At 46.1% G+C, this 18,029-nt stretch overlaps 1 protein-coding gene across 5 annotated transcripts in view; it reads left to right on the top strand.

The window, feature by feature from the left end:
* The window catches only part of SIN3A (SIN3 transcription regulator family member A), a 268,533-nt gene that overhangs the window by 59,202 nt on the left and 191,302 nt on the right, over positions 1–18,029 (top strand). For 4 of the 5 annotated variants that reach the window (XM_063926402.1, XM_063926403.1, XM_063926401.1 and 1 more), the window contains exons 2-8: positions 8,564–8,772; positions 9,722–9,898; positions 10,019–10,125; positions 10,654–10,933; positions 11,519–11,785; positions 12,121–12,243; positions 13,054–13,206. In XM_063926402.1, coding sequence (XP_063782472.1) covers positions 8,596–8,772; positions 9,722–9,898; positions 10,019–10,125; positions 10,654–10,933; positions 11,519–11,785; positions 12,121–12,243; positions 13,054–13,206 — 1,284 coding nt within the window. In that variant the 5' untranslated portion in view covers positions 8,564–8,595. The remainder of the gene's footprint in view (positions 1–8,563; positions 8,773–9,721; positions 9,899–10,018; positions 10,126–10,653; positions 10,934–11,518; positions 11,786–12,120; positions 12,244–13,053; positions 13,207–18,029) is intronic. The other variant, XM_063926404.1, reaches the window with a different exon arrangement.

Below are 18,029 nucleotides of genomic sequence, written 5' to 3'. Positions count from 1 at the left end.
CTATTTCCTCACTCCAATCTACAGACACTAATAACCCGGGAGTCGCTTGGTGTAAAAGGGATAACTCAGGTCCAGTTACCCAGGAATCCATACGGCTAGCGTTGCAGTGTAAATGGGTTTCAACCCGGAATCCGTTCACCGCACATGTTAATGGTGACATCACCAACCCGGCAATATGCCAGGTCAGGCCGCTGTCTGAAAGGAGTCTCTTGACGGGTTGCGCCCGGTAAGCACCCATGTATAGTTTGCGGATGCGCCCCATCATTTTAGTATAAAAGCGGTATTCTAGTTTGCTGTGTGTTCTTAGCTGATCAACCTAGGTACATTTGTTGCTAACTCAAGTCTGTGGCTTGGTACACACTACAGACATATCCACTGAATGCCCATAAAGCCGACAGAGCGGCCAATTACTTAAGCATAAACACTTACCATCCGGCCGCTTGATATGTCATTGTAGATTTCACAACTGGGTGGTCATTTAAATTTGTTTGCCCAGCTGTGATATCAGTCTTCACGCCCAGTGTACTGGCGGTTAGCGGGTCGCCACTCCACACAGCTAGACATGCTGATATTGCTGCAAGATATATCTACATAGGCTGTGCTGTAGAGCCGACACAATGGGGCCGATTCAATTGTTTTAACCCGCGGTTACCACTAGGGGTCTTAAAACAGAATTTAATTGTTGCTCCGTTCAGACGCCCCGGAAAAAGTGTTATTAGTACTGATAGAGTTGAAGGCGATGGGTAGATTTGTTTCCCTAAAATATAATCTTATGTTTTGTACACGTGTATTTTTGCTGTTGACTTTTTGGCATCATCCCTCAATCTCTGCTGATGCCAATTCCTCTCCTAATTTTCTTACATTTTATTTGGAATTTGCTGTGCTATATAAGAAACTGTTAAATACCTGTATTTAACACACAATTCACACACTGTAGTTTCAGGATCCTGCTATTTATGTGCCATTTTTCAGTCTTTCAACTAGAACACCAACTAAATCCAATATACTGCCACGTTTAATCCTCCTGTTCAGCTCTGCAGAAGGCCACCATGCCTTAGAGCAGTCTCCAATACTCTGCCATTACAGTGCAGGTGTTAAAGATATCCATGCTTGGAGTTTGGGAATAATAATGTTTCTCTGACGTCCTAGTGGATGCTGGGAACTCCGTAAGGACCATGGGGAATAGCGGCTCCGCAGGAGACTGGGCACAAAAGTAAAAGCTTTAGGACTACCTGGTGTGCACTGGCTCCTCCCCCTATGACCCTCCTCCAAGCCTCAGTTAGATTTTTGTGCCCGGCCGAGAAGGGTGCACACTAGGGGCTCTCCTGAGCTTCTTAGTGAAAGTTTAAGTTTAGGTTTTTTATTTTCAGTGAGACGTGAGACCTGCTGGCAACAGGCTCACTGCATCGAGGGACTAAGGGGAGAAGAAGCGAACTCACCTGAAGTGCAGAGTGGATTGGGCTTCTTAGGCTACTGGACACCATTAGCTCCAGAGGGACCGAACACAGGCCCAGCCTCGGAGCTCGGTCCCAGAGCCGCGCCGCCGGCCCCCTTACAGAGCCAGAAGCAAGAAGAGGTCCGGAAAAATCGGCGGCAGAAGACATCAGTCTTCAACAAGGTAGCGCACAGCACTGCAGCTGTGCGCCATTGTTACTCAGGCACACTTCACACTCCGGTCACTGAGGGTGCATGGCGCTAGGGGGGGGCGCCCTGAGCAGCAATGTAAAACACCTTGGCTGGCATGAATACAACACATATAACCCCCAGGGCTATATAGATGTATTTTAACCCCTGCCAGAACTCACCTAAATAAGCGGGAGAAAAGGCCGCCGAGAAGGGGGCGGAGCCTATCTCCTCAGCACACGGGCGCCATTTTCCATCACAGCTCCGCTGGAAGGACGTCTCCCTGACTCTCCCCTGCAGTCCTGCACTACAGAAAAGGGTAAAAAAGAGAGGGGGGCACTAATTTGGCGCAGTTTTGATACTAACAGCAGCTATAAAGGGAAAAGCACATTTTATAGTGGTATTCCTGTCTATATATAGCGCTCTGGTGTGTGCTGGCATACTCTCCCTCTGTCTCCCCAACGGGCTAGTGGGGTCCTGTCCTCTATCAGAGCATTCCCTGTGTGTGTGCGGTGTGTCTGTACGATTGTGTCGACATGTTTGAGGAGGAAAATGAGATGGAGGCGGAGCAATTGCCTATTATACAGTTGTCACCCCCTAGGGAGTCGACACCTGAGTGGATGAGCTTATGGAAGGAATTGCGTGATAGTGTCAGCTCTTTACGACAGACAGTTGACGACATGAGACAGCCGGCTACTCAGCTTGTGCCTGTCCAGGGGTCTCAAACGCCATCAGGGGCTTTAAAACGCCCGTTACCTCAAATGGCAGACGCAGACACAGACACAGATACTGACTCCAGTGTCGATGATGAGGAGACATACGTGTCTTCCACTAGGGCCACACGTTACATGATTGAAGCAATGAAAAATGTATTGCATATCTCTGATAATACAAGTACCACTAAAAAGGGTATTATGTTTGGTGAGAAAAAACTGCCTGTAGTTTTTCCTGTATCCGAGGAATTAAATGAAGTGTGTGATGAGGCGTGGGTTTCCCCCGATAAAAAACTGATAATTCCTAAAAGGTTATTGGCATCGTACCCTTTCCCGCCAGAGGATAGGGCACGTTGGGAAACACCCCCTAGGGTGGATAAAGCGCTCACACGCTTGTCTAAACAGGTAGCACTACCCTCTCCTGATACGGCCGCCCTAAAGGAACCTGCCGATAGAAAGCTGGAGAATATCCTAAAATGTATATACTCTCACACGGGTGTTGTACTGCGACCAGCAATCGCCTCAGCCTGGATGTGCAGTGCGGGCCTGGCGTGGTCGGATTCCCTGACTGAAAATATTGATACCCTAGATAGGGACAGTATATTACTGACTACAGAGCATTTGAAGGATGCATTTCTATATATGCGTGATGCACAGAGGGATATTTGCCGACTGGCATCAAGAGTTAGCGCGCTGTCCATTTCTGCAAGAAGAGGTTTATGGACGCGGCAGTGGTCAGGCGATGCGGATTCTAAAAGGCACATGGAAGTATTGCCTTATAAGGGGGAGGAGTTATTTGGGGTAGGTCTATCAGACCTGGTAGCCACGGCAACTGCTGGAAAATCCACATTTTTACCCCAGGTAGCTTCTCAACCTAAGAAGACGCCGTATTATCAGGCGCAGTCCTTTCGGCCCCATAAGGGCAAGCGGGCAAAAGGCGCCTCATTTCTGCCCCGTGGCAGAGGGAGAGGGAAAAGGCTGCAACAAACAGCCAGTTCCCAGGAACAAAAGCCCTCTCCCGCCTCCGCAAAGTCCTCAGCATGACGCTGGGGCTTTACAAGCGGACTCAGGCACGGTGGGGGCCCGTCTCAAGAAGTTCAGTGCGCAGTGGGCCCACTCGCAAGTGGACCCCTGGATCCTTCAAGTGGTATCTCAGGGGTACAAATTGGAATTCGAGACGTCTCCCCCTCGCCGTTTTCTAAAGTCTGCTTTACCGACGTCTCCCTCAGACAGGGAGGCAGTATTGGAAGCCATTCACAAGCTGTATTCCCAGCAGGTGATAATCAAGGTACCCCTCCTACAACAGGGAAAGGGGTACTATTCCACACTATTTGTGGTACCGAAGCCGGACGGCTCGGTGAGACCAATTTTAAACCTAAAATCCTTGAACACTTACAAAGGTTCAAATTCAAGATGGAGTCACTCAGAGCAGTGATTGCAAACCTGGAAGAAGGGGACTATATGGTGTCTCTGGACATCAAAGATGCTTACCTACATGTCCCAATTTACCCTTCTCACCAAGGGTACCTCAGGTTTGTGGTACAGAACTGTCACTATCAGTTTCAGACGCTGCCGTTTGGATTGTCCACGGCACCCCGGGTCTTTACCAAGGTAATGGCCGAAATGATGATACTCCTTCGAAGGAAGGGAGTTTTAGTTATCCCTTACTTGGACGATCTCCTGATAAGGGCAAGATCCAGGGAACAGTTGGAAGTCGGGGTAGCACTATCTCAGATAGTGCTGCGCCAGCACGGTTGGATTCTCAATATTCCAAAATCGCAGCTGATCCCGACGACACGACTTCTATTCCTAGGGATGATCCTGGACACAGTCCAGAAAAAGGTGTTTCTCCCGGAGGAGAAAGCCAGGGAGTTATCCGAACTAGTCAGAAATCTCCTAAAACCAGGCCAAGTCTCAGTGCATCAATGCACAAGGGTCCTGGGAAAGATGGTGGCTTCTTACGAAGCAATCCCATTCGGCAGATTCCACGCAAGAACTTTCCAGTGGGATCTGCTAGACAAATGGTCCGGGTCGCATCTTCAGATGCATCAGCGGATAATCTTGTCACCAAGGACAAGGGTGTCTCTCCTGTGGTGGTTGCAGAGTGCTCATCTTCTAGAGGGCCGCAGATTCGGCATTCAGGACTGGGTCCTGGTGACCACGGATGCCAGCCTGAGAGGCTGGGGAGCAGTCACACAGGGAAGAAATTTCCAGGGCTTTTGGTCAAGCCTGGAGACATTACTTCACATAAATATCATGGAGCTAAGGGCCATCTACAATGCTCTAAGCCTAGCAAGACCTCTGCTTCAAGGTCAGCCGGTGCTGATCCAGTCAGACAACATCACGGCAGTCGCCCACGTAAACAGACAGGGCGGCACGAGAAGCAGGAGGGCAATGACAGAAGTTGCAAGGATTCTCCGCTGGGCGGAAAATCATGTGATAGCACTGTCAGCAGTGTTCATTCCGGGAGTGGACAACTGGGAAGCAGACTTCCTCAGCAGACACGACCTCCACCCGGGGGAGTGGGGACTTCACCCAGAAGTCTTCCACATGATTGTGAACCGTTGGGAAAAACCAAAGGTGGACATGATGGCGTCCCGCCTCAACAAAAAACTAGACAGGTATTGCGCCAGGTCAAGGGACCCTCAGGCAATAGCTGTGGACGCTCTGGTAACACCGTGGGTGTACCAGTCAGTGTATGTGTTCCCTCCTCTGCCTCTCATACCCAAGGTACTGAGAATCATAAGAAGGAGAGGAGTAAGGACTATACTCGTGGCTCCGGATTGGCCAAGAAGGACTTGGTACCCGGAACTTCAAGAGATGCTCACAGAGGACCCGTGGCCTCTACCTCTAAGAAAGGACCTGCTCCAGCAGGGACCCTGTCAGTTCCAAGACTTACCGCGGCTGCGTTTGACGGCATGGCGGTTGAACGCCGGATCCTAAAGGAAAAAGGCATTCTGGATGAAGTCATCCCTACCCTGATCAAAGCCAGGAAGGATGTAACCGTACAGCATTATCACCGTATTTGGCGTAAATATGTTGCGTGGTGCGAGGCCAGGAAGGCCCCTACAGAGGAATTTCAACTGGGTCGTTTCCTGCATTTCCTGCAAACAGGACTGTCTATGGGCCTAAAATTAGGGTCCATTAAGGTTCAAATTTCGGCCCTGTCGATTTTCTTCCAGAAAGAACTGGCTTCAGTTCCTGAAGTTCAGACGTTTGTCAAGGGGGTACTGCATATACAGCCTCCTTTTGTGCCTCCAGTGGCACCTTGGGATCTCAATGTAGTTTTGGGGTTCCTAAAATCACATTGGTTTGAACCACTCTCCACTGTAGACTTAAAATATCTCACTTGGAAAGTGGTAATGCTGTTAGCCCTGGCTTCAGCCAGGCGTGTCTCAGAATTGGCGGCTTTATCCTATAAAAAGCCCTTACCTAATTTTTCATACGGACAGGGCAGAATTGAGGACTCGTCCTCAATTTCTCCCTAAGGTGGTTTCAGCGTTTCACTTGAACCAGCCTATTGTGGTACCTGCGGCTACTAGGGACTTGGAGGACTCCAAGTTGCTGGACGTAGTCAGGGCCCTGAAAATATATGTTTCCAGGACGGCTGGAGTCAGGAAATCTGACTCGCTGTTTATCCTGTATGCACCCAACAAGCTGGGTGCTCCTGCTTCTAAGCAAACTATTGCTCGTTGGATTTGTAGTACAATTCAGCTTGCACATTCTGTGGCAGGCCTGCCACAGCCAAAATCTGTAAAAGCCCATTCCACAAGGAAGGTGGGCTCATCTTGGGCGGCTGCCCGAGGGGTCTCGGCTTTACAACTTTGCCGAGCAGCTACTTGGTCAGGGGCAAACACGTTTGCTAAATTCTACAAATTTGATACCCTGGCTGAGGAGGACCTTGAGTTCTCTCTTTCGGTGCTGCAGAGTCATCCGCACTCTCCCGCCCGTTTGGGAGCTTTGGTATAATCCCCATGGTCCTTACGGAGTTCCCAGCATCCACTAGGACGTCAGAGAAAATAAGAATTTGCTTACCGATAATTCTATTTCTCATAGTCCGTAGTGGATGCTGGGCGCCCATCCCAAGTGCGGATTGTCTGCAATACTTGTACATAGTTATTGTTACAAAAATCGGGTTATTATTGTTGTGAGCCATCTTTTCAGAGGCTCCTCTGTTATCATGCTGTTAACTGGGTTCAGATCACAGGTTGTACGGTGTGATTGGTGTGGCTGGTATGAGTCTTAACCGGGATTCAAAATCCTTCCTTATTGTGTACGCTCGTCCGGGCACAGTATCCTAACTGAGGCTTGGAGGAGGGTCATAGGGGGAGGAGCCAGTGCACACCAGGTAGTCCTAAAGCTTTTACTTTTGTGCCCAGTCTCCTGCGGAGCCGCTATTCCCCATGGTCCTTACGGAGTTCCCAGCATCCACTACGGACTATGAGAAATAGAATTATCGGTAAGTAAATTCTTATTTTTTGAAGCTGATAGGACATATGCTAAAGTAAATGGGGGAGGGGTCCTGGATGGCAAATTCCACCTTAACCTGGGTACATTGTAGAAGCGTACCCAGCCCAACATCATGAGCGATGGGGACCCAGCATCAGCAAGTGCATACACACTTGCTGATGGTGGCGGCCATGCTGTAGTATGGGTTTCGTTAGCGATGTTTTCTTGTAGGGCCGACCAGAAGACCTCACTGCTGACCCTGAGAGCATTGGAATTGGGCAAATCATTTAAAATATAGTCTAGTGTGCACCCAGCTTTAGCATTGCTGAGGTGGCGTGTCATTGCAGGGTTGGCCCTTAGGGGAGTCTTATACAATTTGTGCCGTGTTTCAAGTTCTGAAAATACCACGTGTAAAAGCAGTAGAATTATTAACGTTTTCTGTAAATGCTATCCTTTATACTCTTCAGCAAAACACTCACTTGCTCCAATGTTGCTTTTTATAGTTTTAGAGCTGCATTACAACTATCAAAATATTTTCCTATGGTGACCCCTCCCCATAATCTACACCCATGGGTTAACCCGTTTAATAGTTTTGATTCAGACCTGATCGTTGCTGTGCGTTTTCGGGATCGCACACCTGCACACAGCTAACGCCCTCCCCCTGTAGGCGGCGACTACCTGATCGCAGGGATGCAAAAAATGCTCCCTAGCGATCAGGTCTGAATTGCCACCAACCCCCCTCCCCCCAGTGCATATTTTGCAACTTGTGATTGGTGCTGTGCTCTGGGGATTATTAACGTTGGTTAATGCAATTAATTTGCCGATTCTGTATTGTGGCATGCAGCCATATTGTAAATAATACAACTTTAAGAAATTAATTCGAACCACATGTCCTTATTTTGTAATACCCCTTGCAGACCGCAACAGGCGTGTCGTACCCGGGAGCCATACACTGGTGCTTCCTGGGTGCGATCTGCCTGAGACCCTTTCACAGCGCTGTCAGCAGCCCGGCATATTGTTAAGTTGGTGCAGTCAGTGGAGACATGTGCGGGGGTGGTGCTTGGAGATCAGATCTCCAAGCGCCGCCTGTCCATACAGTGTGAACAGGAAACGGGTTGCATCGGCCAGTTCACACCGCACAGCGACCAGGGTTGAAACCGTGTTCCCAGAATATTTCCCCTGGGCACCTTTCAGACCACATAGCAACCCGGGTTATGTGCGCTCATGTGCAATAACCCTGGTTACAAGCTGGTGGTCTAAAAGGGGTAGTTCTTGTTCTTAAATTGTAGTGACCCAACATCAGTTGTTCAATTTTATTTATAAAATTGCATTGAAAATCCCTGAAAATTCTTTTCATTTTAAAAACTAGTAGTGGAATGCTGCATAAACCTTTAGAAACTTTTGGAGCGAACGCCGGCTGCAAATAGTTGCAGCTTGACATGTCATGCAGCAAGCCATGTTGCAGCATGCTACATCGCAGCAAAGATGAGCGTGACTACATCTGTAACCACACTTACTTGTGAGGGCGAGAAAATTACCCCTAATTGCATCCCGCCCCCCCCACCCTAACAAGTAACACATTTTCCTTTTTAAATACACCAGATAATGGCGAACTGTGCATACCTGTACACACACATATCGTGTACTCTGAAACGTGTAAATGCATTGTGATTGGAGCTTTCTGTATATGAAAATATACTGCTGTAACGGTAAAATGTTTCAGTGCTCTTCATTAAACCTAAACTTTCTAGTTCTTAAACTCTCATACTTACCCATAGGTACATCACTGGCGCCTGACTATGTTCTCAGGATGAAGCGCCGACTGGATGAACCAGAGGTAGCAACCTATCCCCAGCCTCGCAGAATCACTGAAACATTCACCCATCAACACCGTGTTCTAGCCCCAGCACCTCCTGCATATGAACCACAGTCTGATGCCATGCAGCCCGCAGCGGGCATCCAGTACTCTGTAACCCCTGGATATCAGGTAAATTGTACCATTTGTTATATTTTATGCGCAGAAGTCCATAAAACTTTGTAAGAACCTGTCTAGTAAACTCAGTGATTAGGACATTGACCCACATGGACGCTTTCAATGATTGTGATTATTCAGGTACACAAAGCTATCTCATGATTATAAGCTTGAAATGATTGGTGAAGTTTATCAACTATTAAACACCCAGCTAGTTGTTTTTCCAATCATCTACCATTCACCTCGGGAGAGATTGAGCTCTCTGAATGCCAATGTTGGAAATGTGCTACATCCTCATTCATCCAATCTGGGGCACTGCACTATTGGTGGTTAGAGTGGTTAATACAAGCAGGCACTAATAGGTTAACTACAGTAACTATTCTCTCCCAACCCGTCCCACCTCAGTCGGACCTCAGATTTAGTTTTTTTTCTGTTAGTGCCTTGGAGTAGGGCACTCTTTTTAGTGTGCCGGATGGTGGAAGCCTAAAAGTGATGAAATCGCCTCTTGTCTTCGCACAGTTGAGGTTTTTCTTTCTTTTGGGTTAGTAAAATATTTTTGAGCCTATAAATACACAAGGAATTGGTGCCCCCCATTACCTTTTTCTTCTGCATAAATGGGCTGTATTGTCTTGAATATTGGGATTATCACATATTCTGCGTTTACTGTGCAGGCAACAGGAGCATTATCAAATGGACTCATCATCTTGATAAGGATGTGGGCTGTTTAATTCTATACTATTCAATTTAAATCCTAAAACATTCTATAGACAGGTAACTGACTGCTTCTCTCTAAATATATAACATACCCATTCATAAGAGCGAAACATATTGGTATGTGCTGGAATCATTCATGGATGAATTTGCAAAGGAAATATGTAAAACATATTATTCAAGTTTGTAGACGGCATATGTTACCGCTATTTCCCTTCAGTAGTTATGTAATGGCTGCTTTCTCTCCTGTTAGGTGTCGGCCGTGCCTCAAAGCTCTGGCAGTCACGGACCAGCGGCACTTGCTGCAGTACATGGGGCTCACCATCACAGCACCCCTGTGCCAGGCCACGGAGCTCCTAGCGTGCAAAGTCATGCACATTCAACTTCACCTGCTGCACCTGCCCAGGGCCAACAATTCCAGAGATTAAAGGTGAAAATAAATGACGCACTTGCAAGGGTTTTAAACCAATTTTTTATGTTGAATTAAAAAATGTTCCAGTTTTGTGTTGTCATTTTCACAATTCTGAGTATGTCTTTTTGTTGCTTTCAGGTGGAGGATGCACTTTCTTACCTGGATCAGGTGAAGCTGCAATTTGGCAGCCAACCCCAGGTGTACAATGATTTCCTTGACATTATGAAGGAGTTCAAATCTCAAAGGTAACTGGTCAAAGACCCACAACTTCTCCCTGGTGACTCTGATCTTTAGCATAGTTAATGCAGGTGCTCTTATTTCTTCCGCCTTGTGGGAAGCACATTGGGTTATGATGTAAGCAACTGCTTGCTGCTATAGATTCTCAGCGGTTGTTTACCGTGAGGTTATTTAGCAAAAAACACACACACTCACACTCTCTCGCTCTCTCTCTCTCTGCGCCCAAGCCATCTGTTTTCGGCATATTTGGTCATTTGTAATTCAGAGCAATGTTAGCATGATAACCATGCCCATGACTATTGAGTAGTGTTACTGTGTTTTTCTCTCTGCACACTTCTCAGTGGAAACCTTGTTGGTGCAATAATTAAAATTGAACTTTCATTAGTTGGTAACACATCAGAAGTATGGTCTCAGGGATTTTTTTTATTTAACCATAAAATCTGTCATGAACCATACTTTTGTGAGATCTGAAAATACAAGTATATATGTTATGTCACTTTTTAAAAAAAATTAATTTTATTTTTTTGTATCCATAGTATTGACACTCCAGGAGTCATCAGTCGGGTTTCCCAGCTTTTCAAAGGGCATCCGGATCTAATCATGGGTTTTAATACCTTTTTACCCCCTGGATATAAAATCGAGGTGCAAACAAATGACCTAGTAAATGTCACAACACCTGGACAGGTCCATCAGATCACAACCCATGGTCTTCAGCCCCCTGTCCCACTGGTTCCTCCACCTTCACAACCGTCCACCCAGGCAGCTCCTCCTCCTGCCCACCCAACCCCTCCTCCTGCCCCAGCAAAGATCAATAAGGTAAGACCTAGTTGTCAAATGATTATCTAAATAGTAATTTTATGTTAGACTATGTAGATATAATAGTCCCTCAATATAGTAGCTCATTTAAGGGGAAATCCTAGAACTGTTAGTCTGCGCAAGATGCTGAGGTGACCCTTTGATCAATGTTGTTTAATTTCTGCCAGTGTTTATTTATTAACCGTTTCTTATATAGTGCAGCAAATTCCGTTGTGCTTTACAACCGGACACAATGATAAGACAAAACTGGTTAATAACAAACAGTCAGAGGTAGGAAGGCCCTGCTCGTAAGATTACAATCTACCACTCTTAGACCAGTAGTAACACTTTATGGTTACACTCTGCATTTCTCTATAACTATACAAGTCTGCAGAATCCATTCTAAACTATTTTTTGTTTTGTACATTCTAAATATACTATAATACTTTTCTAGATATTTTATGGGTGTCTACAAGTTAATATTGTTGTAATATAATGCTCAGTGGTTTGTTTGTTTTTTTGTCTTTGCTTATTACGTTATTCATGTGCTGTATTTGATCTATATAGTGTTTTACACTTTGTCTCTTTCTTTGGTGTTTTTTCCAGCCGGTTCCTTCACAGGCACATACGCCAACAAACCAACAGAGCACACCAATTCAGTACCCGTCTCCCCGCTCTCCACCAGCACAGCCACACACACCAGGACCGCTAGCACATGCCACCCCTACAGCAGCGGCTGCAACTCCTACCATGCAAAATAACCAGCCTGTTGAGTTCAATCATGCCATCAATTATGTGAATAAAATAAAGAATCGTTTCCAAGGCCAGCCGGACATTTACAAGGCCTTTTTAGAGATCCTGCACACTTACCAGGTCAGATCGCGTGCCCTGAACTGTTAATCGCACAGAGAGGTGGTTGGAAAGCAGCTTAATATTCTCACCTGTCACATGAGTGGTGGTCCGTGTACATAGTTTTGAAGGTTATGAGCGTAATTATCTTGTCTACAAAAAGAACCCTATTTAAAATCGTGCACAAATGTATTTTGTTTAATGTCGCAGATTGTGACCACCAGTGGTGTGTGCAACTTTATGGTGTATATGTTAGTGGAGTAGGAATAAAATGCACCGATTCCTTTGGTCCTGCTCACCTGTTGGGTATAAAGCATTGTCACAAAATAAATCTGTGACCAATCTCTTTCACTATGCAGACAGCTAAAAAGCGCTCTTCAAGCACACACTGGTCACAGAAGATGCGTATGATCCATGACGCTTCAAAATTCAGTGACCCAGACAAATACGGCTTATCGAGTCTCTGTCTCCCAAATGTCCAGGTGACCATTCAGTCTGAGACCTCTTCCCTTTTGTGCTCCCTTTTGTCTGTTGTTAGGTGTGGAGGCTAATGGTGAAGTAGTTGTGTGCAGAGTGTAGATGTATTATGTTATTAACCTTTTATTAAAGCAGGGTGGCCTAACTTAAAGGGGGAAATCTATATTTAGTTAATAGACGATATATCAAGGTACCAGCAGAAATATGCTCAGCCTATAAATGACTAATTAAGGAAAAGTGGGAATACGCAGCAGGTTTAGGCGTATCCTGATTTATTATTGTAGAAATGAAGGTGCAACCAAGAATTGTCATTGGTGAAGGACCAGTTAATTCCACCCGTTAACTTCTAACTGCATTCTATTTCAATAAAACTATTATGAGCCTAGTTTTCATCTTGTCAGAGGATGATAGTCTATACCAGTAGTTCTTATGTTTTTTTATGGATTTCCATCTATGGAAACAGGTGATATAATTACTGACACAGGAAAATAGATTAACTAAAGAATTCCAGAAAATATGACTTGTTGGATGTTCTTGAGGACTGGAGTTGAGAATACCTGGTCTATGCTAATCAAATAGGACCCCTGTAATGTACTATAACACAAAGCATTCACATGGCAATTTCTGCTGCATGTAACATACTATATATATGTGTGTGTGTGTGTGTGTCTGTGTGTGTGAAACGTTCTAGATATTTCACGTGTTTTCTTTTACAATTTGTTTTGCTGAACATTTGTGTAATTTATTTAGTGATAAAGTCGCATTTTAGCTATAGCTCTATGATCTGGTTTAATGTTCCGTTACTGTTTTCCTAGAAGGAACAGCGTAATGCTAAGGAAGCAGGGGGAAATTACACCCCAGCCTTGACAGAGCAGGAGGTCTATGCCCAAGTTGCTCGACTCTTTAAGAACCAGGAAGATCTGTTGTCAGAATTTGGACAGTTCCTTCCTGATGCCAACAGTTCTGTGGTAAGATGTTTCCGAATCCGCATAACTTGTTTCTGTAAGCTAGTTGGCTTTGATTATAGTGCCAGCAACATTTCTCACTAGTTCCTAGTAAAGTGATGTCTGTGCTTGCCTTCTCAACCTCTTGCCTAATTACATTTCTCTAGCATCCATAATGGATATTGGGGAATTAGTACGATGGGTTATAGACAAGGTCCAAAGGAGCCAGTGCACTTTTTAAATTTCTTCAACTGGGTGTGCTGGTTCCTCACCTCTATGCCCCCTCCCACATGCAGTTTAGAAAGAAGTGCCCTCAGGAGAGGATGCACAGTCTGGGGCGGATAAAGGTCTCTTTAGGCGTCAGAGCCGCTTCCCTGCTGCAGTACCACCGTCCTGAGAGGTGGTTGTACAGCGGGGCACTGCGTCTTAGCGGTCACAATTGCCGCACACCCCTAACATTGCCTGAAGGTGACAAAAGTGGGGAGAACAAACCGGGGGCCCCACTAGGGGGGGGGGGTCCCTCGGTTTCTTGGTGTGGCAAAATGCAGGGCGGCATACGGGACCCTCCCGGGGGGACCTGCTATAGCCCCCCTATGTACACTGGCAGCGGTAGTGGAAACTAACACACTTCTGTGATGTTTTTACACTTATATGGAGACTTTGCCAGTATAAATATCTATGAAGCTCCGGCCCCGTTAAGGGGGCGGAGCTTCCTCAGAGCGTGATCAGCAGCGTTTTGACACCTTCCTCTGCCTACAGCTGCAGCAGCAGACACACACAGCTCCTCCAGGCACTCGGGATACGCAGGAAATCTGGTACAGGGGTGTAGCAAAGGGGGAGAGCCGCAATTGTAAACAATCTGTGTCCTTTAAAGGACAAAACCTTTGGTGTTACACCGTGATATAACAGCTTGTAGTCTCACTGGGGCTGTTTCGCTTGTGTGCGCTGTTCCCTTCTCTGTCTCCTTCTCACATACAGTAAGGGCAGGCTTGCTATTATATTACTTGTCTGTGTGTATGTGTTTACTGTATAGTAAAACACCAATTATGCAGTGTATGTCACACCAGATTCTCTCCCACTACATCTGGTTCCATATAATGTGAACAGTGCAGCCAGTACTCAAAACTCAGTGACGGGGCTGGGGGGGAGGGTCAAGAGCCTTCCTGGCTAGGTGCCATAAAATCCATGATGTCAGATATGTCATCCCAGCTCACTGCTAAAACTCCAAAAACTCAACAACTGCAGCAGGCTGTTGCAGACCTAGCTGCAAGGGCAAATGTTCAACATTCAGGACCACAAAAACGTGGGTTACCTGCTTTACTCTCAGACTCTGATGAGGAGATACAGGAGGAGGGGGAGCAATTGGATCTTGTTGCTGGGGATTCCCCATCTACACAGGGCATTGAGCCCCTCATTCTTGCTATACGGGACGTGTTAAAACTCCCTCTAGAGAACGTTGCAGCACAGCAGTCTGTTTTTGTTTTCTAAATTGTGTTTATTGAAAAGAAGAAATGTAACATAATTAAAACAGAACGTTAAAGGCGAACAGTCGAATCCACTGTCCATACATCATAGTGATATGTTTAATTGTAGGATATTAAGAAACAAAGTAGTATATTCCCTAGTGATCATGAAATACAGTATAACCATATAAATCAACTGCACAAATGTATGACTATAGTTAGTTGTGGAGTGGTAGATATCTAATGGCGAGAGTCTTATTTAAAGAAGCTCAGAACGGTGGCGACCCGTCGGTAAGAGTTGCTACATTATACCAAGTTAACCTTACTACCTTAAGAATACTTTCTTTGATACTAACAGGCAATGTGATTAGAAAAGGAAGCCAGATCGCAAAAAACTTGGCAGAACGAGATTAAACATCTAAAGGACATTCTGTCCATAATAACCGGGGTAACATAAGAGACACAGGAATAGGTTCTTTTTGTATCCACTGAGACAATATTGTTTTTTTTCGCTGCTGCTGTAATGCGAGCCAGAAGCAGTCTTGTACCCTTGGTTAGTGCAGGAGTTTGGGGTTCTATATAATTCAAAAAGGCCTATGCCATTGTCAATGTGAAGGGTATACCCAAGTTAATCTTAATGTATACTTGTATTAGATCCCAGAATGATTGTATAACTGGGCAAGACCATAAACAATGTATAATATCTGCATCCGGGGACCTACATTTGAAACAAAGAGAATTTTCTGCTTCCCCCGTAAGGAATCGTAGCCGAGGGGTGTAATAAGCTCTATGTAAAAATTTTTAATGCATCTCTGAATAAGAGGAAGATACCAATTGTTAATTAAGAAAATTAGACCACTTAATAATAGTGTGTATATCCACTCCCGTAAAGACGTCTTTCCATTTAACTATGCCTGTAGTGAGCTTAGTATAGTCACTTTCATCTGATATAAGAGTATATTAAAGAAGTAGAGTGGGGGGAGTCTAGATGTCATCGTACTATTCCATCCTGTGGAAAAGTAAGATCATTGGGCTGCATGCGAGCCATAGCAGTCGTTTTTCTTAACACGGAACAAACTCAGTGTCACTTTCCCTGATTTTGCAGAGCTGGATGACCTGTTTAAGTTAGCCTGGAAAAATCCAGTTCAGAAATACCAAGTGACGAAATGGTTTTTGCACACTTTCCCATTTGCTCCTGAAGGCGGGAAGCTCTGGGAAGAACCCCCGGCTATAGACGTATCAGTCTCTCGCTTAGCTAAAAAGGCGGTACTGCCAGCTTCGGGCTCCTTTAACATAAAGGACCCTGGGAATAGGAAAATAGAGACTACACTGAAGTCTGTCTACACAGCGACTGTTATATCACAAAGACTTGTCATAGTGGGTTGCTGGATGACTCATATCATTCATACGTGGGCTACTCAGATTCAAGAGGGCCTCTCGGGGGATATGTCCCTGGTCACTACATTGACTCCTAAAACACATTCAAGACACTGTACGAGTCCTGTGTGACTCTATCAAGGAGATAGGCAATGTTAATGCTAGGACTACTGCTATGGCAGTGTCGGCACGCAGAGCTTTGTGGTTGCGTCAGTGGATAGCAGGAGTCCAAGCGCAGTGTAGAGTCTCTTCCTTTTTCAGGGGATTGGCTCTTCGGGTTGAATTGGGTACATGGATTTCTAAAGTTACTGCGGGGAAATCCATGTTTCTCACCTCTGGAGCCCCGCCGGCTAGACGATCCCACCCGGAGCCGTCTGCCCAGTCCTTTCGGTCTAACAGATTTAGATCTAGGGCCAGAGATGCCTCCAATGCGGCTAGAGGCACCAGAGGTAAGACAAGAAAACCAGCAACTGCAGGCTCTCAGGAACAGAGCACCAGTTCAGCTTCCACTAAGGCCTCAGCATGGCAGTGCCCACCCACCCTGAGGGTATCTCGAGGTGGGAGCTCTGCTGTGTCACTTCAGCCGCATCTGGGAAAGCTCCTGCCAGGATACCTGGGTAGGTAAAGGACCTAATTTTTCAGGGCTACAAGCTGGAGTTTGACAGCGCTCCTCCCCAACGATTTTTCAAACGAAGCTTACCAGCTTTGGAAGATGCACAAGTTACGCTGCAACAGGCCATCCTAAAGTTGGCTCAGTCCCAAGTCATTGTTCCAGTCCCGCTACTACAATAGGGAAAGGGTTACTACTAAAACCTGTTCGTGGTACTGAAACCGGACGGTTCGGTAAGACCCATTCTGAATCTAAAATCCTTGAACCCTTACCTAAAGGTTTTCAAGTTCAAAATGGAATCCTTGAAAGCAGTGATTGTGGGTCTGGAAGAACAGGAGTTCATGGCCTCGTTGGATATAAAGGATGCCTATCTCCATATCCCGATTTGTCCGCCTCACCAGGCTTACCTACGGATTGCCCTGCTGAACGATCACTACCAGTTCCAGGCGCTACCCTTCGGCCTGTCCATAGTTCCAAGGGTTTTCACGAAGGTGATGGCGGAGATGATGTTCCAACTTGATAAAAGCGAGATCCAGGGAGCTTTTATTGCTCCATATACACAGCACTGTTCAGCTTCTGTCACACCATGAGTGGATCCTCAATTTACAGAAGACCCTCCTGGAGCCAACTCAGCGGCTCCTGTTCCTGGGAATGTTACTGGATACCGTGACTCAAAGTGTTCCTCCCAGAGCACAAAGCGAGAACACTCCAGGAGATGGTCCGAATGGCTCTACGGCCTACTCAAATATCCATCCATCTTTGTATAAGATTGTTGAGGAAAATGGTAGCCTCGTACGAGGCAATCAAGTACGGAAGGTTCCTTGCCAGAACATTTCAGTTGGATCTTCTAAGCAAGTGGTCCGACTCGCATCTTCAGATGCACCGGATTATACGTCTGTCACTGCATGCCAAGATTTCCCTCCTGTGGTGGCTACAGTCCTCAAACCTACTGGAAGGTCGAAGTTTCTGGATTCAGGGTTTAATCCTCCTCACGGCTCATGCGAGTCTGAGAGGATGGGGAGCTATCACCCAAGGGGCTCAGTTCCAGGGCAAGTGGTCAGCCCATGAAGCCCTACTTCCAATCAACATTCTGGAACTTCAGGCGATCCACAATATTCTGCTTCAGGCCTCTCCTCTACTCAAGGATCACGCTATCCAGGTACAGTCGGACAACGCCACAGCGGTGTCTTACATAAATCGAGAAGGAGGGTCAAAAAGCAGTGCCTGCATGCGAGAGGTGTCAAGGATACTTCTCTGGGCAGAAAGAAATGCAAGAGCAAAGTCCGCAATATTCATTCCGGGAATGAACAACTGGGAAGCGGACTTCCTGAGTCATCGCAATCTCCACCCGGGACAGTGGGGGCTTCATTCAGCAGCTCATCGACCGGTGGGGATGC

This window comes from Pseudophryne corroboree, chromosome 6 (assembly GCF_028390025.1).
Source record: "Pseudophryne corroboree isolate aPseCor3 chromosome 6, aPseCor3.hap2, whole genome shotgun sequence".
NCBI lineage: Eukaryota > Metazoa > Chordata > Amphibia > Anura > Myobatrachidae > Pseudophryne > Pseudophryne corroboree.
This window is presented reverse-complemented; position numbering and strand designations above follow the sequence as displayed.